This window comes from Streptopelia decaocto (genome assembly GCF_964273445.1).
Source record: "Streptopelia decaocto genome assembly, chromosome: 10".
Lineage (NCBI taxonomy): Eukaryota > Metazoa > Chordata > Aves > Columbiformes > Columbidae > Streptopelia > Streptopelia decaocto.
The window spans coordinates 21,365,343-21,386,633 of NC_138665.1; the positions used below are offsets into that span (position 1 = coordinate 21,365,343).

Sequence of the window (21,291 nt, forward strand, 5' to 3'; positions counted from 1 at the left end):
TCCATTTTTATTTTTCACCTCCTTTTCAGAGCCCCAGGCCAGACAAGAGCAAGTCTGATCAGTGCTGAGTAGAGGTTAAGTACTTCTGGTGCCTTCCATATAACATTTCTGTAATATATTCTGGAATAATTGCCTCATTCTCATCAGCCTCACAGTACTAACTGATGAGTGGTCTGCTATATTCACTAGGACTGTGGTACTGCTGCCTGTACATTTTAAACACACAGGTGTTCACGTTTGCAGAATCCGATTTGCCTGCTGACTGTCTAGACCTTGAGCTTAATGTTCATTCTGATGTGCTGACCCTTCAGTCCAGCATGACCCTCAGAGCTGGTAAACCCCGGGTACACGTGTGGGCACATAGGTGAAGGATTGTGACTTTACACTGTGGATCCCTTCGGACAGATCCTGGAGGAGACCTTCCAAAGTGTTGAGATACAACTGTTATCTTCATAACTTAAAACACAGCGCTTAGTACATTACAGAAGCTGAAGGGAAATAATTACCTGGCTGAGGAGACTGAGAGCCTTTTCATCAGTTTCTGTAAAGTGCTCTGATATTCTTGACTAGAATGTCTGTAGAAAGATAAATGGTCACTTTCCTCAATCCAACAGTTTTATTCGCGTTCTGTTTTTTCTTTTCCATAGTTATGAACGGTATGTATAGTAGTTGAAATAAAAAAAAGAAAAGCCTAGAGAACAAAATATGTCTTTTGTGAACTGTAGGAACAGTCCCGTCACTCAGAGCAGTACTGATATGGGCTGCAGCATGCCTTTGTGTCAAAAAAAAAAAAGTTTGAAATCAAAATAATTGACTCATTCAACAGTCTTTTAGTGCGTACTCAATAATTTTACCGAAATGCTAAACATTGTACAGATCTCAGCAGAAAGCCCCCTGCTCTTTTTGCACTCCTAAAAACCTTCGACACAATGAGTTGTGACAAATGGGCTTCAACGCAACTGCAGGAAGCGGGGAGGGCCGCTGTGCTCTGCCTTGTGGGTGCTGTAGTCCTTGTGCCGCCTGCCTGCCCGGGCTCGATGGGGAGCGGGACTCCCAGTCCCATCGCTCCCGCTGGAGCCGCCGCACAGGCTCAGAGACCGTGTGCTCCGAGGGGCCACTACATTGTCTATTGTATGTTTTTCTCCCCCCCTCCCCCGCCCCGCCTTGGCATTTTGTACATTTCACGGGAGGTTTAAATCGAGAGTGAAAAGCATGACAGACGAGCAAGAAATTATGTGCAAACTCGAGAGCATCAAGGAGATCAGGTACGTTCGCTTTGTGCCTCATCAGTTACAAGAAGCAGCTTTTCCTCGGGAGAGCGGAGGAGTTGCATGGATCTGAAAGTAGCTATTGTGCTACTGGGGGGAAAAAAAACACCATTAGGCTTTATGATAAGAGGTGAAAATACGTTTTTTCTAAGTAGGGAAGGAGTATCTGGTGCTGCGAATCGCCGCTGGATGCGCAGTGGGGGCGGCAAGGGTGGGGGATTTCCAGAGAATCAGCCTCGCGAGGAACCGCGGGGGTAGCGCGCGGGGGGGACGCGGCGGCCCCACGCAGCCGGGGGAGCGGGATCGGCCGCGGGTGGGCGGCTTAGGCCCTTTGGATCATTATTTCCTGTTCCTGAGGGCCTCTGTCATGAATCTGTTACTTTGCCCTGCTGACTCCGCGGAAGGAGCCGTGACCGGCTGGGAAGGAAGGGGCTGGCACGGGAAGCAGGGTATGCGGTGTCCGGGCAGGGCGGGCGCGGGGCGGCGGGGGCCGGGGTCACCGCGGCTTTGCGGGGCTGTGGCCTGCAGAGGGCACAGAATTTGTGTGGTTGTCAGGAGAGGGGAGCAGCCGAGCCTTGAAACAGCCAGCACCCAGCTGGCTCCCTCCTACCTTGCCTGCCCCTGCCTGCCCGCCCCTGCCTCTGCCCGCCCTGCCCTGCCCCTGCCCGCCCTGCCCTGCCCCTGCCCGCCCTGCTCTGCCCTGCCTCTGCCCGCCCTGCCCCTGCCTGCTCGCCCCTGCCCCTGCCCCTGCCCGCCCTGCTCTGCCCTGCCCCGCCTACCCGCCCCGCCTGCCCGCCCTGCCCTGCCCTGCCCCTGCCCGCCCTGCCCTGCCCCTGCCCGCCCTGCTCTGCCCTGCCCCGCCTACCCGCCCTGCCTGCCCGCCCTGCCTGCTTGCCCCTGCCCGCCCTGCCCTGCCCCTGCCCCTGCCCGCCCTGCTCTGCCCTGCTCTGCCCTGCCCCTGCCCGCCCTGCCCTGCCCCTGCCCCTGCCCGCCCTGCCCTGCCCCTGCCCCTGCCCCTGCCCGCCCTGCCCTGCCCCTGCCCGCCCTGCTCTGCCCTGCTCTGCCCTGCTCTGCCCTGCCCCTGCCCCTGCCCCTGCCCGCCCTGCCCTGCCCCTGCCCCTGCCCCTGCCCCTGCCCCTGCCTGCCCTGCCCCTGCCCGCCCTGCTCTGCCCTGCTCTGCCCTGCTCTGCCCTGCCCCTGCCCGCCCTGCCCTGCCCCTGCCCGCCCTGCCCTGCCCCTGCCCGCCCTGTTCTGCCCTGCTCTGCCCTGCTCTGCCCTGCCCCTGCCCCTGCCCCTGCCCCTGCCCCTGCCTGCCCTGCCCCTGCCCCTGCCTGCCCTGCCCTGCCCCTGCCCCTGCCCCTGCCCGCCCTGCCCCTGCCCCTGCCCCTGCCCCTGCCCGCCCTGCCCCTGCCCCTGCCCCTGCCCCTGCCTGCCCTGCCCTGCCCCTGCCCCTGCCCCTGCCCGCCCTGCCCCTGCCCCTGCCCCTGCCCCTGCCCGCCCTGCCCCTGCCCCTGCCCCTGCCCCTGCCCGCCCTGCCCTGCCCTGCCCTGCCCTGCCCCTGCCCCTGCCCGCCCTGCCCCTGCCCCTGCCCCTGCCCCTGCCCGCCCTGCCCCGGCCCTGCCTGCCCTGCTCGTCTGCCGAGTGCTGGCTGGCAGGGCAGTACAGGAGTGGTGGATGGGGACACACTGCATGAAGCTTTTCCCGCCACCCCTGCAGGACCCACCGCAGGGCAGGAGGCCAGTGCACCCCAGGAATTTGTGCAGAGTGTCCTGCACAGGGGGAGTCGCGGGATGCTCTGAAAAAGGGGGCTCAGAAACATCACGGCACCATGTGTGTGTGCCCAGTGTGCATGTGCCTGCTTCTCAGCTTCAGATCGGGCATTTTCACTCTTTGGCTTAGGACACTGATTTTCAGGATAAGGCCTGATGCATCCAAAAGCCAAAACATGTGAAAAAGAAAGTGAGAGCAGTCGTATAGCTGGGAGGTGCAAGGCATGGACATGCTTACAGTGGGAAACCCCAGAGCCATGGGAAGTGTTTTGGGACAGAACAGCTAGAGAGGGGCTATGGGAGGGAGAAAGGAGAGGGCCAGGGACAAGGACACGGCCAGCGACGGTGCCTGCAGGTGGTCACAGAGACTTCTGGCTGGTACCAGCACCTCTGAAAAGCACGTTGTACCCATGGAAGAGGTGAATTGGGCAGCAGTGTATGGGCCTTGGCCTGCTTCACACAATATCACAAAGGTGAACAAAGACCAAGCAAAAATATTTGTGTCTCAAAACTATTATCCCAAAACTATTAATAGAAAGAGATGAGCGAACACCTACTTTGCAGAGTAAGAACAACACTTTTCTACTCAAGTGCTACGCAGGCTTAGTTTTAAAATACAGATCTAAATATGGCCTCCTACGGTTTGTAGTCCAAATATTATAACACTTAATTTAAATATCTCATTACATTATATTTTCAGTGAGAGTGATATCCTGTATTTGGAAATTTATGGTGCAGTCAGTTTTCCGATAATATATTCAAAGGTGATATATAAACCGTAAGACATTTTTGCTATTTGTTTGTGGCATAAGGTACTGTAAAGGTGAAGAAAGTTGCTTTGATATATTTTAATTTTTTGAAAAATCAAAAAATGAATCCTACTTGCAACACTGATGTATATTTTGAGTCACCTTTAACAAAATCTGATCAAGTAAACCTATTTTTTCATCCGCAAATCTTCGAAAAAGAGCTTATGTTCTGTCAAGAATTTCCTTCAAAATAAACATGAGAAGTTCTTGTGTTTATGGACACACCTTTGATAGACTTGGCAGGCTTTATTTGAATCTGTATTCCATGTATTACTCCACAGGCAGAGAGGAAAAAAGCCCCACAATCAAAATCAACAAATTGCCCATTCCTGTAGTTGATATCTGTCACTTATTACAGGCGGCTTAGCTGGGTTTTTGAAGGGATTCTGGAATCTGATTTTGAAGACCTCTGTCAATATCCATATACATATCTATAGATACACACATACAGCTTGTAGTCAATGGAATACTGCTGCCAGCTAACAGAGGGATGTGTCCACAGTCCAAACATATCTGCACATGCTTATTTATATGCACCAAGTTGTTCCAGAGAAATAACCCTGGTCATAAAATATAGCAAATACCTAAACAAAGACCGGAGCCCTGTGTTCTGACTGGGAAGAGATAAATGAGGATTAAAGTGAACTCACTGATGACAGACACTGGTTTCACTGATTAACTGGGACTCAGTGACTACTGTCATCAGTGCAGTGATAGAATTTAAATAGAAGGGAAAAGAATACAAGGGCAGAATTCATTAGGCAGCCTAGAAATCACACTTACGGTTTCTGTTTTAAAACACTAATGCATGTTGCCTGATGCTAACAGGAAGAGTTCTAATTTGTGTGCACTTTTTCTTTTCTAATACCAAAAGCTAATCATTTGGACTGAAACATGCTTTGCAACTCATAGCAATTTGGCCAAGCATGGCAGCCAGTGACTTGTAGCAGTGAGGGCTGATCTATTCCATTGTCTTACGTGCACACGTGCCATAAATAGAGGAGAAGAAACAGGGAGGAAATTGGGGACAAATACTGCCTGTCCCAGTAATCAAATCTGCCATTACTAAATAAATGTTCTAAGCAAATGCGAGCAATGAGAGTGGATAAAAACAGTGGTAGATGGTTGGATGGTGCTTTTTAGTGGGATATTGCCACATTTAAAATGGAAGGCATAGAGGATCTCTTTTACTGGTTTAAGTCCAATGTCTACGCTGACTAGTATACACCATTGCATAGCGAATGACAGAACACCTCCAATTACGTTAAAGATTACAATGCTGTAGCTACATACCTGTATTTTGTCTACACCCAGGCTTCTTCTGCACTTCATTCACAGAACTTTCACTAGTTGACTTATTGTTCCATCACCTATTTTTTACCCTAATGGTGAGATACAGACTTTTCAAAACTGGAATGACTGTGTAGCTTTTAAAAGAAATGTCTGCTCACGGGTATACGATTAATATTTTCTATAGTAAACATTATGTGAAATAAGGTGAACTCTTTGGTGAGCTGCAGTACAGACATAGTAATCATACTTACTGAGTGAATTTTATCAAATTTGGTTTTAAGTGTCTTCCACAGTATCTGTAAATATCTCTGAGTGACATCTGAGGTGACCTTATTTGTCATTGGCTTTTTCTGTGTTTATCTTTGATCTGGTATTTCTATTCTTAACAGTCATGGGTTGCCATGCCTGGGAACAGCAATCAGTATATTTATATGGAGGAAAGAACATTACTGTTAAGATTCTTTCTGAAGTACCAATGCGAGGCGGAATTTTGTTCTAAGGAAACAAGCAGCACTTCTTCTGACCTTAAATTTTTCAACTGTTCAATTTAAAGTCTCTGTCATTCATATTATCCCTACCAGGCAGCCCATTTCTGAATACATATTGGAGAAGTTATTTATGACACTGTTTTTATCTCTTGCAGCTTTATAAACTCCTGAAGTGAGAGAGGGAGGAGCCCTGGTCACATCACTAGCTGTAATATTTGAAATAGATAGCCATAATTCGTTGCCCTGGAGACTGACTGTGCTTTCTGCCCCACTCCTCAGCCGCTGGTGGGAGCCCATTGTGCCGGTGATGTCTCACCCGCTCAGGAAAGGGTTACCAAAGGTAACCAGAGGTTACCAAAACTAGAGGCATGAGCAGATACTGAACTCACAAAGACTGATTTGGAAACAGGAGTGAGGGGACTGAGAGGAGGATTCACAAGCACGACGTTAGAGCCTATGTTAGAGCAAGTCTGGACCCTGCAGGAAGGGAAATCACAGACCCTGTTCTGGAATGGGGTCAAATCCCTGTTCTGGGATTTCACTGCTGATCTGATAGGCAGCTTCATATAATCTGCACACTGCATTCTATAGCCAGCTTTGCTGCTTACAGTGAATTTGAATCAAACTTACCCCACTTTGCTTTGGGTTAGGAATAGGATATTTAAATATGAATGCAAACCTCATTTTCCCAGCCCCCTCTTACATCATGCCTGTAGGAAGATGCTATTCTTGCACTTGGAAACCAATACAGATCTGTTTGCACTAGGTGTTAGGTGACTAAAGAGGAGTGGTACTTTCTCGTTTCACACAGGGTAAAGGAGTACTGAAACTCTTGATTACATCCCTGAAATGTGACTGTCATGGAGGCACCCCGAAGTTAGTTTAGATGTGCAACAGGGTCCAAAACAAACTTTTATTTGGTAAAGAAGGTGCAGCAGATTAACCGGTGGAAAACGGGGTTTTAGCTCTCCAATAGTGACATAAATACAGGTTCGAGTATCAGTTGAGGTAATTATTGAGGTGCAGCAAATAATAACAATGGAGATCCAGTGTGCATACACGTGGCTCACCAAAAACAATGCCAGAGCCGTCCCCAGCTCCGGGAAAAGTATACACTTGCCTGACTCTGGCAAGGAATTATTAAGGAAAATACACGTGCTTATATTTAAGCATGGAATAAGCACCCACCATCCTGCGAGGAATTGTTAAGAAGTTTTGTCACTCACGTGGCTCAGTGGGGAAATCCCGGTCCCAGGAGATCACCTGAGGCAGCCACCCTGGTAAGGGGAAGGGCTCTCGGCCGCAGACTTTGCCCCGTGCCCCAAGAGGTCCACACAACCGGCAAAACCTCGGTGGGGGTCCTGTTTATATAGCCTTGTCAGATCTGACTGTGGGCGTTTCAGAAGCTTCTCTGCACCCCCACCCTGGCTGTGGGGTGTCCTGAAGCTTCTAAGCACCCCCACTCTGGCTGTGGGCGCCCCGTGGATCCTGGGCACCTCTGCGCCCCCTCCTCCTCTCTCTTAAGGACCCTGGCCAACGGGCTCTGGGGTCAAACAAAGGAAGCTGTTGACCCCGTTGCAGGAGATGGGGGGGGAGATGTGTCTCCACCTTCCATATCAAAGGAAGGGAGGGGGAGAGAGAAGGGTGTGCGTCTGCCACAGTGACGTTGCAGCATCTTGTTACAAACACTTAAACGTTGTTGCCACATTGGTTACCCAGTATTATATTCTGACTTCCAGTACAGGAAAAATAACTAAGGCCTCTTCATTAAGGAAATTGCAGGAACAAGAACAGTTTGTTCTGTTCTACAGCTTGGACAAGTGTTGAATCACAACAGCAGTAAGTAGGCAGTTCTGCAGCTTAGAACTGATGACTGAAAGTCACACTCTTTGGTGATTAGCTTTGAAGAGAGAGGTAAGGACACAGTGTCTAAAGTTTTTTACTATGGAATTACAGATTGGCACAAATAAAAAAAAATCAGAATGCAGGATATGGGCAGAAACACAACTATGTGACGGGTACTAAATCTTAGCAAAGAACCAAGAAAACGCAGAGCTCCTTGCAAGTGGGATGTCACTCTGGAATTTTCTGTAACCTGAAGTTGAAGTTAGTGTTCAGCAGTTCGGATTACTGTCCACATAGTTTTAGTCAGTATATATGACACTATAAAAACCTCCAACTCAATTTATGTTTCTCAGAATCCTGTGCTAAACCTCCCAGATTTTCTGAATTTCTCTATTTCAGAACTAGGGTTTAATCTGAGTTAACTGATGCAGTACAACTCTACTGGTACAAATTCTCTGCATCTACAGTAACTGTTGAAGTCTGACAGTGTTCTGTTAATTTCATAATTCAGCATAGGAATTCTCACAGCACTGAAAAACTCAGCAGAAGATCTGGGATTAGAATTCAGTTGTCTCATTGCACCTCATCTTTTCTCAGACATGTTTAGTCTTGTCTGTTATTGCTGTTACCTTCTTCCATCCATTCATATATAAAGTGACACCTTGCAAAAATATGTTGCAGTGTGTTACTGTTGTCTCTCTATATTTTTAATTATCACTGGGATCCAGGAATAAGACTTTGCAGATGGAAAAAATAAAGGCACGTCTGAAAGCAGAATTTGAAGCCCTGGAGTCTGAGGAGAGGCACCTGAAGGAATACAAGCAGGAGATGGACCTGCTGCTGCAGGAGAAGATGGCCCATGTGGAGGAGCTGCGCCTGATCCACGCGGACATTAACGTGGTATGTGATGGTCCAGCTGTGGAGAGCCTGACCAACAGTTGTGTGTGGATCGTTGCACAGGCTGTGAATTGTCCACATCAGTGGACTAGCACTGGTTCAATAATCTGGACTTTACAACACCATCCCAGGATCCTACAAAGAGTGCAAAGTAAATTTTCCTCAGGATAACTGTTTTTCCTGTCTGTGTTGGGCAGGATATTTTGTAAGGTGGGCATAGTAAACATTTGCACCAAGAGGACAGGCAAGCTCACTGTGGGACAGCTTTACCTGTAGACACCGTAACATCACCCTGGCAGCCCCACAGAAAACTGTTTTTCCCCTTAGTCTTCTCCCATTTAGCACCTGGAAACAAAGAAACTTTGACAGCTAGGTGGGACTTTTGATGGGAGGTTTTTGGGAGAAAAGATATTTTGGGAAAATACACTTGTTAAGTTCCTAGTAAGAGCTGGCCTTCATCACTGAGTGGAACTGTCAGACATCAAGCACCACCAGCCTGAAGGCAACTAATGCAAGTAAGAGAAAACCAGTTTATGAACAAGGAAGATTAGCCAATTAAAGGGGATAAATGGTAAATATATTTTTAAACCTGCAGTTTGTACGTCATGTTAGGGCACTTACATGACTGTACAATGGTTTCCAGCTCTGAAGGTGTTTGTGCATTGCATTAGAAGAAAAAAACTTCCACATCGTTAGCAAGTACAAGCTACATGCTGGATGCACAGACTGCACTTGTTTATCACTTGAAATGTCTGTTCCCCAGTCAGCTGCACAAACTCAGTCTCTGTTTCCTGCTCCCCTCTTTTTCCTGTCAGATTGTCTTTTTCTTTGCTGTTTTTGTCATTTACTGCAGTAAGAGAACCAGGAAGCTTTCCATAGCTTGTTTGTTAAATTCTTACCATCAGTGTTCAGTTATCTTAGAAACACAGAAATTTAGTTTATTCTGCTTTCCATTGCTTCTCACTTGCTGACTTCTCTGTAGCCCATCTACCTGATTTTTCTGCTGTTCAGGAGGTCATATAAGTTGAGTGCACCCTTTTAACTGAAAATGCATCTCGTATTTCACTTGCAGTTGCTTCTTCCTTGCCCAGTTTTTATCCTCTTGGTATCTTAACTCTTTGTTTTACTACTGCAATGTCTCCAATCTCTTCCAACTTGAGTGAGAAAAATCTCTGTTTTCTGATACAGTCTCTTGCTAAACTGGAGCATTACTAAAAGAACAGTTCTTTAAAAGCATGCCCATCCTCCCATTTCAGATGGAGAACACTATCAAGCAGTCTGAGAACGATCTCAACAAGCTCTTGGAATCGACTCGTCGCCTGCATGAGGAGTACAAACCCCTGAAGGAGCACGTAGATGCTCTGCGGATGACTCTGGGATTGCAGAGGCTGCCAGATCTGTGTGAGGAGGAAGAGAAACTGTCCCTTGAGTAAGTCTGCAAAGCAAATATTACCCAGCTTTATACCTTTTCTCGATTCTACTGGTTATTTTGTTGTTTTATTTTTGTTGGTAGGTGGAAAAAAGAACTTAAGAGGTCAGCATGAAAAACAAAAGTTAACAAAAAAGGGATGCACAAGCGTGTGTATTTGATAACATTCAGTCTGAATTTGCTGGAAGTTAAACTTAGATTATCCCAAGCTGCAAACTCTGTATACGACATGCAGCATTTCAAGGCTGGCTGGTTCTCTAGATTTTTCTACCATATGCTGCTTTTTCTAGAAAGATGATTTTTTCCCCTTGTTTAGCCAGCAGAGGGAACACAAAACAAGTATTCTTCACTTGGTTACTGCTAGTCAGAATTTTATGTTTTGCTGTGCGAAGATGGCAGTGGCATTTAGCCATATACCTATGACTGTCAACAAGTAAGTTTACCGTGGATGCGGAATAAATTTGGATAATAAATTACAGTTTCATTTTTAGTTATAACCTGTGTGGGGAGGGTGACAGAATTAGCTACTATTCAAAGATCCGTGTCCTTTGTTTAACAGGTCAGTTTTAAATGCAAATGATTTTTTAAGAAACACATATTTCTCTTAATGCCCAGCACAACTGGCATCATTTTCACAAATGCACAGTTTTCAAGATTTCTTTTGCATTGCTCCAGAAATGCTGTTTTCCATTCCAAGCACCTTGACACTACAAAGAATGTATTTATTGCATGCAAAAGTTATTAATTTTAACAGAATAAAATACATTTTAAAAGTTTGACAGAGGTGCACCTAGAGCTGTTAAATACATATAGAATCATAGAGCAGTGTGTGTTGGAAGGGACCTTCCCAGCCCCCCAGTGCCCCCCAGCCATGAGCAGGGACATCTTCACCAGCTCAGGTTGCTCAGAGCCCCGTCCAGCCTGGCCTGGGGTGTCTTCAGGGATGGTTCATCCACCACCTCTCTGGGCAATCTGAGGTTCCCAGTGTGTTACCATTTTCCATCCTGTTAGATTTATATCCAGTTGTACACCAAGATACCTTAGAAGCCGACAATCTGGAATCTGGCTGAAGTGTACAAACGCAGAGGCAAATACCTCCAATTCTATTTATAAACTAGTCCAAGTGGTATCTAAGTGTAGGCAATTTGACCCTAGTGGAGGAAAACGATCAGGCAGTGTGATCCATTATATTTTAACACAAAGTATCATTTACAAACTAATGGAATGCTCCAGAAGGTGGTTATATTTTTTATTTGATTTTCCTTTGTCTAGCTACTTTGAGAAGCAGAAAGCGGAATGGCAGACAGAGCCACAGGAGCCGCCCATCCCCGAGTCGCTGGCTGCAGCTGCAGCTGCTGCCCAACAGCTGCAGGTGGCCAGGAAACAAGACACCAGACAGACGGCAACCTTCAGACAACAGCCGCCGCCCATGAAGGTCAGGACAGGGAATGCACTGCGTTTTCTCTTTTGTCATTGGAATGTATTGTGTTTATAAAGTTGATCAATATTTACAAAAAGGAAAAATAATGTGTCCTGATTCTGATTTTTCCTGCAGTGGTTCAAATCAAGAGCAACCCCAGTAGACTTTGAGGAGTAGCACCAGTCACCAAGGGTTAAGGACAAGGCTCTGTATTATTTGACTCCTTTATGACTTAGGAGCCTCCATCAGCAGAGACGTAGGAAATTCTCTCTCCTCTTTTGCTTCATGTGGGAGAGAGGCATGTAAGAAATAAAAAAGTTAGGCAAAAGAAAAACTAATAGCTGTGAGTTAATCCCAAATGGATAAATATTAGAAGCAATGCACTTATAAGGGAGAGTAACTACTGGTGGTACAAATTACCAGGGAAGGTGATTGTTTCTGCACTTCTTGGGATCTTCAAGACAAGACTAACATATGGATTAATTTAACCTAACCATGGTTTTACTGAGCTCCTTCTGCAGTCAGTAAAAAGAGCCCAGTAATTCCATAGGAGTATTCATCCCACCCAAGTTCCACAGATTCAGTCCCTAAAGAGTCTAACTGACATGACTACACTGCAGTTATGTACTTACTGTCTGGAGTCAGGCCTTCAAAAAGCCTTTCTGAAAGTGACATGCGTCAGTCAAATGGAAGTTAAAGAGCTTAGTATGAAGCAAAAGGTGCATCTTGTATTAAATACGTGGAATTCATCTAATTGCCCGCTCCTGATTTGAATTCTGTGACATCGCAGTCAACCTTCACTGGAACGTCTCTGACTCAGTGCGCTATTATGCATGTAAACATCTTTAAAACACGTGGAACGTTTAACATAAAATAGAACTTAAAGTTATTGATACACGCCTGAACCGTGTGTCTGCTGAACTGCAGCTTCAATTCACTGAGATACTCTAGTTTTTCATTTGGCCTGGACTGTATAAAATGTAGCATGGGTTTGCCTTTGAAGGCAAGAAGCTTTAGTTATTTTGTTCTGTCCAGTGACTTGGAATGTGATACTCAATAACCCATCTAATGAGGCAATTAAATATTTGTAATGAGGCTGCAACATCACATTTCACAGAATCACAGAATGTTTATATATTTATTTACTGAGGGATGTTTATTTCAGGCATGTTTATCGTGTCACCAACAAATTCATCGGAACGCACCCATATGTCCACTCTGCAAAGCAAAGAGCCGATCCCGGAACCCCAAAAAGCCCAAGAGGAAACAGGACGAGTGACACCCAGCAGATGACGAGCGAGCGCGTCACCTGTTCCAGTCCTCTTGCAGCAGAACTGCAAACGTGGCCACAGTTTCTGAAGTACAGACTCAAGTACGACCAACCCATTGTTTCCTATTTAACGCAATGTAAGCACAATGTTCCTGTTCTGTCTTGATTTCCTTCCAGTCCTCAGGATTTGATTTTACGAAAGTTAAGTATTACTGGTGCTACAGTTTAACACTTCAATCATTCCACCTTTCGGACTCCTAAACAAGGTAGAATTCTTATGCCAGGCTATTCCTATTGGCTGAATGTGATTACCACAAATGCTTTCACGTTCTCTTTTCAAAGACAGATGTTACTAAAAGACTATTCTGTTTTCTCCTGATGATAGGAGACTACCTGAAGTGCTGAAATAGCAGACTCTCTGTTTCACTAAAGAACAATTCGTTTTCTAAGCTAGTAAGGTTTCATAGGTTTGGGTATCAAGCAGAGCTCTTCTTATACAGGAATAGTTCAGAGGAAAAAGAGAAATTGTTTATACAGGAAATAAGTGCATTAAGGACACAAGTGAGCTTTGGGTTACTGGAGTTCGACTGCACCACTCCCTCAAACTTGACTTAAAATTTGGAAGGGGGATCAAGTTGCTGGCCTTCTATGGATTTGTAAAAATGATGTAATTTGTGATGCTTTAACATCCAAATATGCTATTTTCAGCAGTCAGAAGACTGATTGACTTAAGTACAAGGCTCAAATGAACTGTATTAGTGCTTTTCTTAGGCTCTGTGGCCAACCAGCTCACTGTGGTTCCCTAGGAAACACGCATGAAGTATCCCAAATCTCTATGCGCACAGACTGCAACAACAGCCATTCTGCATGTCTTCTTCCTGGTTTCTACAGCCCAGATCTCCCTTGGCAGGTGTTTCCTCCACTGGAGCGCAGGGAAGCTCAGGAACATGCACCAGCAACAGCGTCAGCTAAAAATGATGACTTTCACCAGAACTGCCTGGCTTTTGTGTTATCATCCACCCTGAAACAAAACTTCCTGGTTTTGTATAATTTTCAAGTAGACTTTATTTCAGCCCAGGGTTTGTTTTTGTTTGGTTTTTTGCTTGTTTGGGTTTTGTTGTTTTGTTTTTGTTGTTGTTTCTTGGGGTTTTTTTTTCTTTTCCTTGCTCTGTATGTGTGCCAAACGAACCCTGACTAAAGGATCCTATAGACCTCTCCCCGTATCCATGTCTTCCCTTTGTTTCAACTCATGTAACAGCAGTTCCTGCAATGGGGAGGATGGCAGTGACGCAACAACAGAACCGGGGTTTAAAACTCACTTATTTCTAATCCCAGTCTTGTTACCACCTCTGTTGTCTAAATTGATCTTGAGTATTAAGTATTTTTCTCACTAACTCCAGGAGGCAGGGACTGCCTGTTTATATCCTTCTCTCTTTAGCCCAGGTTTTCCTCTGCTATAGTATGCTGGAGTGTTTATATGGAGAACTTCTTAAATAGGAAGAGCAAGGAAGCCCCAGCTTTGTCAGAACTTTGCTGGGGACCATACACATCCATATAAACTGATTTTGCTGGCCAAATCATTTATGTTGCCATTAGTTTCCCAACTTTGCCATAAAGTACATGAGTATTCTATTGCATATAGCCCTATAATTTTGACCAAGTTCAGTTGGTATTCTCCCATTTTAATGTTTCGTAGCCAAACACACACCTGTCAACAGCAGAGACAGAATGTGGACCACGTGCCCCTGAAAGTGTATGAAGAACAGATTCTGCTGACTGAATTACTGGGATTCGGTCTCTGCGAGATAACAATAACGGAGGATGGTCTGACCCCACGCTGCACATGGCAGTGCTATGCTAACTCTATTGTTAAGCATGTTTCCCAACACAAATACTGGATTCTGCTTTTAAATGTGAGAGCAGCCACATGCTCTGTGTGTGCCCCGTTCAGAGCAATTCCTACTGAGTTTACGGGAAAATGCACACAGAGTTAAAGGACAGTATATGGACTCCCCAGAGTGCATGCATGAGAGCAGCACACGTTGATGACAGTTGTATGTAAATTTAAGAAGCAGTGACAGTGCAGAATGGGTGAATGGTCTGCAATGAAGTAGTGCAAATAGAAGGTTAGATGCGTAGAAACTTTGACTTACAGTTCTGAAATAGATAGGGTTAGTCATAGCTACTCTTACTTCACTGTTACTTTGCCACATTCTTTCTTTCTTGAAGATTTCTAGAGCTCTAAACTGAAATACGCTTAAGGATTCACCATTTACTAAATTAGTGTGGCAGTTTTGTATTTTTACTTTTTTAAACTAGTCTCTTGTGCCCTTGTGTTTAACAAGGTTTTTGTTTTTTTAAAAAAAGCAAAACGTGAATATGACATATTGTGTTTGTATCAATCATGTACTAGCATTTACAAATCTGTTTTCACATCCTTTACAAAGTTCTGCCATATGAATAGCAGGCATTGCTGAGAATGAGTCTGACTGAATGTGGCCAACACGTCCTCCGGCAGACAAAGCCTCGTCCAGGAGCGGATCAAGCGCAGTGAGCCAGTCACTGCAGGTGATCATCCCACGAGCACTGGGTGCAGTTTCGGGTGCACCCAACTATTAGAATGTGTCCAGAGGAGAGTGACCAAGATGGTGAAAGGCCTCAAGGGCAAGAGGAGTGGCTGAGGTCAGTTGGCGTGTTCAGCTTGGAGAAGAGAAGGCTGAGGGGTGACCCCATGGCTGAGGGGTGGCCCCGTCGGTTCCTCCTGGCGGGGCGGGCAGCGGGGGGAAGGCGCTGAGCTCCTCTCGCTGGTGACCAGGGGTAGGACATGAGGAATGGAATGAAGCTGTTCAGGGGAGGGTCTGGTTGGACATGAGGAAAAAGTTCTTCACTGAGAGGGTGGCCGGCCGCTTGAGCAGGCTCCCAGGGAAGTGGTCACAGCACCAAGCCTGCCAGAGTTTGGGGAGCGTCTGGATGATGTTCTTAGTGTTATGGTTTAGTGTTAGGTAGTCCTGTGAGGTGCAGGGAGTTGGACTTGATGATCCTTATTGGTCCCTTCCAACTTGACATACTATGTGATTCTGTGATTCTACCTCAAGGAGACAAAATCCGTGTTATGTATTAAGGGATCCTGGGGGCAGGGAAGCAGTACCTTTCATAGGGAGCCAGTATTCTCCTTTTCTCTCACAGATTAACTAAGGCAGTTTAACTGAAGAGCTCTTCTTGCAAAAGCCCTGGACCCTTTTCTCCCAGGCAACTTTCTCAAGAGACTAGAGGGGTAATTATGAAATATTGATTTATTGTTTTTTAGTCAGAAGCAGAAACTGTGGCAACTACAGTTCTTGCCACGAGTCTACTGCATTTTTGCTCCATGGAGTAACAATAGCCTCTTCCTTTGAGGATATTTCTTCCCTTGGCTTAAATGCATTCTTATTTAGGTTAAATTCTTGTAATAGTCACAAAGACACCCTTCTCAAAGCTCACAAGATTTTTATATTACTAAAGTCTGGTTTAACCCTAGCATTGTCATTCCCTTTTCAATGGGTATTAAAGCAACAACAAAATCACTGGATCATTTTGTTACAGATGGTTCCTGGGGTCTTTTCCTGGTTCCTCACTCGCCTCAAGGGATAGACCTGTTGTTCTGCAACCAAGTGGCAAAAAAAATCACAAGCCTGTCCCCCTGCCCCTTATCTTAAGCTCATGCTAAAAGGATACAAGGACTCTCCTGTGTCTAAAGGCTTCGCTATCAAAATTTTTGTACCCAAGCTGGGGTAGGCCAGTTGTTTCAACTTTACTGCCAAGGACCCCATTAACAACAGAGAAAATCTACACTAAATTTTAATACTTGCACTTCCTGAATTCAGCTTTAGCTTTCTGAACAGGACACTGACTGAACCTGCCAGTGGCTTCAAGTTACAGAATCTAATTTTGAAAGAATAGCCATTAATGTGTTACTCGAAATAGCAGACTTTTCAATACATTAACTTTACTGGCACTTTAAATAACTGAAAGTGCTTTCCTTTGTTTTACGGTTTCCTAATTCTTCCAACATAGGTTTCCATTTTAGCATTTAGGTATTTTAGCAGTATCTGACATTTTCACTGCTCTGTGTTTTAAGTATTTTACCCCTGTGCCCAGTTGAAGTAACAGTGCGCTGCCTGTTTAATTTGCCTGTACAACCCTTTTTAATAAATGGTTGTTTCATGTCTTGCATTCTTCCCGCAGAGTATTTTCACATCTGTTATTTGCTTATGCTACTGAGAAGCAGCTGCATCCCGAAAGGTAAAACCAACCCAGCTCTCTAATTGTACGGGATGCAATGAGCCACAATTTTGTTACACCTTTACAGAACTTTATTGAGATAAAATGGGGAAAGGAATATCTGTTCTAATGATATTAGAAGGCCCGCGGCACCCGCCACTCCACACGCCCCCGGCCCACGCCGGGCGGCACAGCGGCCACGCCCCCGCTCCCGGGCCGCTCAGCAGCCGCCAGGGACCGCCGAGGGCGCCCGGGGCCGGCCCGCAACCCCCGCCCGCGTTCGCTCCGTGCGCGGCCGGCGCCCACCGGCAGGCGCGAGTGAAGCGCGTCACCGGCCCGCGCTACGTCACCGGCCCGCGCTACGTCACCGGCCCGCGCTACGTCACCGGCCCGCGGCCCGTCCCACCGGCGGCCCTGGCGGGCCCTGGGCGCAGCCCAGCCCAGCCCGGCCCGGCGGGACCTGCCCCGACTGCGGCACCGCCGAAGCGGTCCCGGCCGCTCAGCGCTGCTGGAGCTGCCGAGCGCACCGCGAGCTCGGGCAGAGCTGTGGGTCACACCGAGCTGCTCCAAGCTGCGGGTGTTCCGTACCGTCACGGCGGGGCTCAGTTATTCCTGCGAGTGCCAGAGGAAACGGAAATCAGTCACCCTTGGGGCTATGGGCTTGTGCCGCTTTAAAGCAAAACAAATAAGTACTTCCACCTGCCCACCCCCTCCAACAGAAAATGGCTGCAGGACACACAAGAGCCGGTGGAGACCAGGAAACAGCGTGTGCGGGGCCGGGCGCGCCGCTCGTGCCGCCGCAGGAGAAGCCGCGGCTGGTGCTGCCCCCCCCAGTGTGTGAACTGCAGTGGATGCTCTGCAGAGCGTGAGCTGACCGGGGCTCTGGGCGTGGCTCGTACTGGCTGCACAGCCTGAGCTCTCGTGGTCTCACCAAACGGAGCTGCTGCTTGTGGGATACAGGACAGCACAGAAATACTGAGCTGGGGGTGTACACCTCAAGTAGGAGTGAAAGCATGCATCAAAGACAAGTAAGTTACCAGCCATACGGAATTCAGCCACGTTCTTCTTGATTTACTGCCTATTTAAGTACACAAATTCTGGAATTCTCTTACAGTTTCTTTTTCTAAAACTGCTCATGCTAGAATGAAATGCAAATCAAAAAGATGCAGCAAAATGACTCTGGTCTATAAATTATTGGTGTTCAACACTGCATAGTTATGGTGCTACATTCTTTCTCAGAATTCATGTCAAAGTAGCATTATAAAGTAGATTATAATTCTGAAACTGGGTATGAGAGATTCTGCTTTGTAGGCAGGAGCTGGAGTGCAGTATTCCTGCCAATAACCCATTGCAGCGGTTGGGGCCTGTGCGGTGGCTTCCACACTTGTGGGTTAACCCTAGTTGGCAGCTGGGCCACACACAGCCAGTCACTCATCCCAGTGGGATGGGGCAGAGACCTGGAGAAGTACAAGTGACAAAACTCAGGCATTGAGATAAAATACCTTGTAGTAAGGGAAGGAAAGCAGTGTGTGCAAGCAAAGCAAAGTAACTAAAAAGTAAATGTCAGTGATATATCAGGTTTTTAAAATGCATGCTCAGTGGGAACCACTGCCATGGCACAAAAATGCCCCAAACACCCTGAATCTGGGTCTGCAACAGGGAGGGGGGGGGGGGGAAGAAAAAGAAAACAAAACCAAACAACAATCTCATAACCCACACCCAAGAACTACACCAATTTGGGGAAAAACCCACAGCAATCAGTTTGGGGCAACTGGGGAAGCAAAATCCCCCTGGATGTGTGCAGCTGGAAAGTGAAATAAACCACATTTTCATGCACTAAACCCAAAGCAAAAATAACCAATTTTTATGTTTTGTTGAAGTGCCAAAAGAACCTCAAAACTGGATATTTTGGGAAAAAAAAAGCCAAAAAACCTCTCTTTTTTTATTATGGAAAAGTAAACACCAGCACCCCTCCGTCTGGGGCAAATACAGAGTGAAACAGCAGCAGTTGCAGGGGCATTGCCTGGGATGATCTGGTGTGGATTCTCCGTCGTGGGTCGGTTCTTCAGAGCGGATTCTCCGTTGTGGGTTGTCCCAGGTGAGTTGTCTGCTGTGAGTGGTCCCAGGTGAACCCCCCTGGCGCAGGTCACCCCAGTACATGTCCCGTTCCCCCGTGCACCTTTCCACTGCCACGTCCCCCAACGTGTCCATCTCATGTCCCCAAATGCTTTCCCTCCCCAAATGCTTTCCCTCCCCAAATGCTTTCCCTCCCCAAATGCTTTCCCTCCAAACGTGCCCCATGCGAGTTCCTTCTCCTGTGACATATTTGGAGTACGATAAAGACTGTTGTGTGTGTAAGTTTAGTTCAAAGAACAGATAATTATTTCTACATTCAGAGCAGCAGAGGTGGACTTGGGTTCAGAATTAGTTCTTAAGTTATGTGCATCCTTATCAGAGTAAAAGTTAATGAATGCCATTTTACACAGTAATTTAATCTGTATTTGATTCAGGCTTTATCTAACTTGCAGGTGAGAAATACTGAGGTTTAGATTTATTGTAGATGCTACTTTACTCACATTTCTCTTTGAAGAACTGGAGAAGTGAGGAGACAGACCTTGCTGCTTTCTGTGTTCAGAGATGGAACAAGTTACTCAAGTGGAAATACTTTCTTGACTGCAGAATTTGCTTAAGAGGACAGATTAAACTCCTGTTACAGACAAGCTAACGCTTTGCAAACTTATTGTAGATGTGTGTACTGACTTTATCGTAGTTCACAAGAGTGTATTTGTCTTTTAATTCACTTTGTGACAATAAAATCCTATGCATATGTGTGCTTTATGTTCCTTTTGCATGTGTTGAAAGAATGAGAGTGGAGAGAGGAGCTGCTTCCAAGTAGGCCTGACTTTACTGCATTAAGCAACATATATATAAGAATTTAAGAGTCTTTCTTTCATTTAGACTGCTGAACCTTTCTAGATATTTTAGTATCCATATTGTTAACTTTGTGAGCCATTTCTTTCCCTTGTGCTGGGTGCTGCTGTCATGGATTGAATATACTCTCCTCTGACTACTGCTGGAATTAGCCGCTGTAAACACTACGTAAAAGTTGAATCTCTGGCGTAATTAAGTTTTCTTCCTTTTATGTTGAGGAAGAACAGCAGGAGTACTTTGCATTTTGTAATGTCGAGTTTTGATTTGAAAATGCCATATTTTTCAGACATGAGATGCATTTCAAAATTAATTACACAAGGTTTGGGAAAGTATTACAATGTGCTATTTAACATTATAAACTTATTTCCTCTACTGATCTTAAAGTGCTCTAATTTCAGAGACATTTGTCAAGGCTGCTGATTATACTGTGTTGTTCAACAGTTTCTGAGGATGATTCTGAAGACTGATGCCGGTAGAACTTTGATACTGCAAGAGACAAGTGGAATTGCTGCAGAAATGCTGAACTGACAAGAACAACATCAAAATACATTTGTTGTTTTCTTCTCCTTAGTAAAAAGTGTGTTGATTATTGCTGTAGTATCTGAAGCATTGTTGAATTCATAATCAACTGCTGCACAGTGGAACTCAGCAGACTTGAGAACTACTCAGCTGTGTGAGGATCAGATACATATAAAGCAACTTTGCCTTTTAAATGATGAGGATGATGTGCTTTGTTTTGGAAGGCATCAGATTTTGAATGTTTAAGGAAGCTGTAACTACCTTGATGTTTCCTTCTCCCCACAGTCGGATTTCTGGTTCTGTCTGTTGAGCTGTGCTCCTCTCCCGCACCAAGTGCTGATCGTGGGTTTCAGGGTGAGGGGGGCCTGGGAGGGCGGGAGTGTCTGTGGACTTAAATAAGTTTTGTTTGAGGTTTTTTTAAACGCCTCTGTTGACATATTGTAGAAAAACTTATTGCTGCAGTGCTAATGAATGAACAGGAGGATAAGCAACAGACTTTAGAAATTGTTTGGGTTTTGGTTTATTGAAAAATCATTATTTAACTCAAAAAGCAATAAGATCTTGCAGTGGTCTTCTAATACTTAGTGGTAGCTTTTTAATATACTGGTTTGGAACTTTGAGATTATATTTGATATTAAGTGGCTGTTCCATTGTGGAATATTGCAGGAGTAAACTCTTGCATTTCAGCATTCCTGGCAGATATGCAACTTGATAAAGACCTCAGGCTGTTGAGTTTAATCAGACTTTTGTACATCCCACCTTCACTGTTCAAAGCACTGGCTGTCAATGTGTTTTCTAGCGTTGTCACGTCTTTCTGAACAAAAACGGCAGAGGCAGCAGCTCTACTGGTATCGTCTGTTTTATTTAAACATGGATATTTACAGGAACTTTAACTTGAAAGCTTAGAAAGCTATGGTCTGTGGTATATCTTTGTAATGTTTGTAAATTCTTATGCAGATATTCTTAAGCCAACTAGCACGGAACTTTTGTGAGTGTGAACTGCTGTGCAGTTAGAAGGAAGAAAGATGTGTGAGCTAAAGCAGCAGGAAGGCTGCAGCCGTGTAAGGCGGGGGTGCAAACGGCACGAAACGGG

At 45.9% G+C, this 21,291-nt stretch overlaps 1 protein-coding gene and 1 long non-coding RNA gene across 5 annotated transcripts; both read left to right on the forward strand.

Annotated features, from left to right (window-relative positions):
- Positions 1-1,085: 1,085 nt before the first annotated feature.
- Positions 1,086-16,711, forward strand: ZC4H2 (zinc finger C4H2-type containing). 3 transcript variants are annotated; one of them, XR_014184972.1, is made up of 6 exons: positions 1,086-1,265; positions 8,201-8,372; positions 9,626-9,798; positions 11,071-11,233; positions 12,384-15,762; positions 16,071-16,711. XR_014184972.1 is itself a non-coding variant. In XM_082061900.1 (5 exons), the coding sequence occupies exons 1-5, from the start codon at positions 1,213-1,215 to the stop codon at positions 12,495-12,497; spliced, it is 675 nt and encodes a 224-aa protein (XP_081918026.1). In that variant the 5' UTR covers positions 1,086-1,212; the 3' UTR covers positions 12,498-16,711. The 3 variants fall into 3 exon arrangements, 1 of the variants encoding a protein (XP_081918026.1); XR_014184973.1 differs by having other exon boundaries at positions 12,384-15,170; XM_082061900.1 differs by having other exon boundaries at positions 12,384-16,711.
- Positions 16,712-16,812: 101 nt separating this feature from the next.
- Positions 16,813-20,476, forward strand: LOC309444124. Of its 2 annotated transcripts, none has more exons than XR_014184951.1 (3): positions 16,813-17,776; positions 18,705-18,846; positions 20,121-20,476. It is a non-coding gene; the product is annotated as an uncharacterized lncRNA (long non-coding RNA). The 2 variants fall into 2 exon arrangements; XR_014184952.1 differs by lacking the exon at positions 20,121-20,476 and adding an exon at positions 19,339-19,556.
- The last annotated feature ends 815 nt before the right edge of the window (positions 20,477-21,291 follow it).

What these genes read in the sequence shown, in the direction of transcription:
- ZC4H2 (XM_082061900.1), top strand. Translation starts at nt 1,213, where the DNA reads ATGACAGACGAGCAAGAAATTATGTGCAAACTCGAGAGCATCAAGGAG. An exon ending in GAGAGCATCAAGGAGATCAG is followed by an intron (nt 1,266 to 8,200) that starts GTACGTTCGCTT and finishes ACTGGGATCCAG; the next exon opens with GAATAAGACTTTGCAGATGG. An exon ending in GAAGAGAAACTGTCCCTTGA is followed by an intron (nt 9,799 to 11,070) that starts GTAAGTCTGCAA and finishes TCCTTTGTCTAG; the next exon opens with CTACTTTGAGAAGCAGAAAG.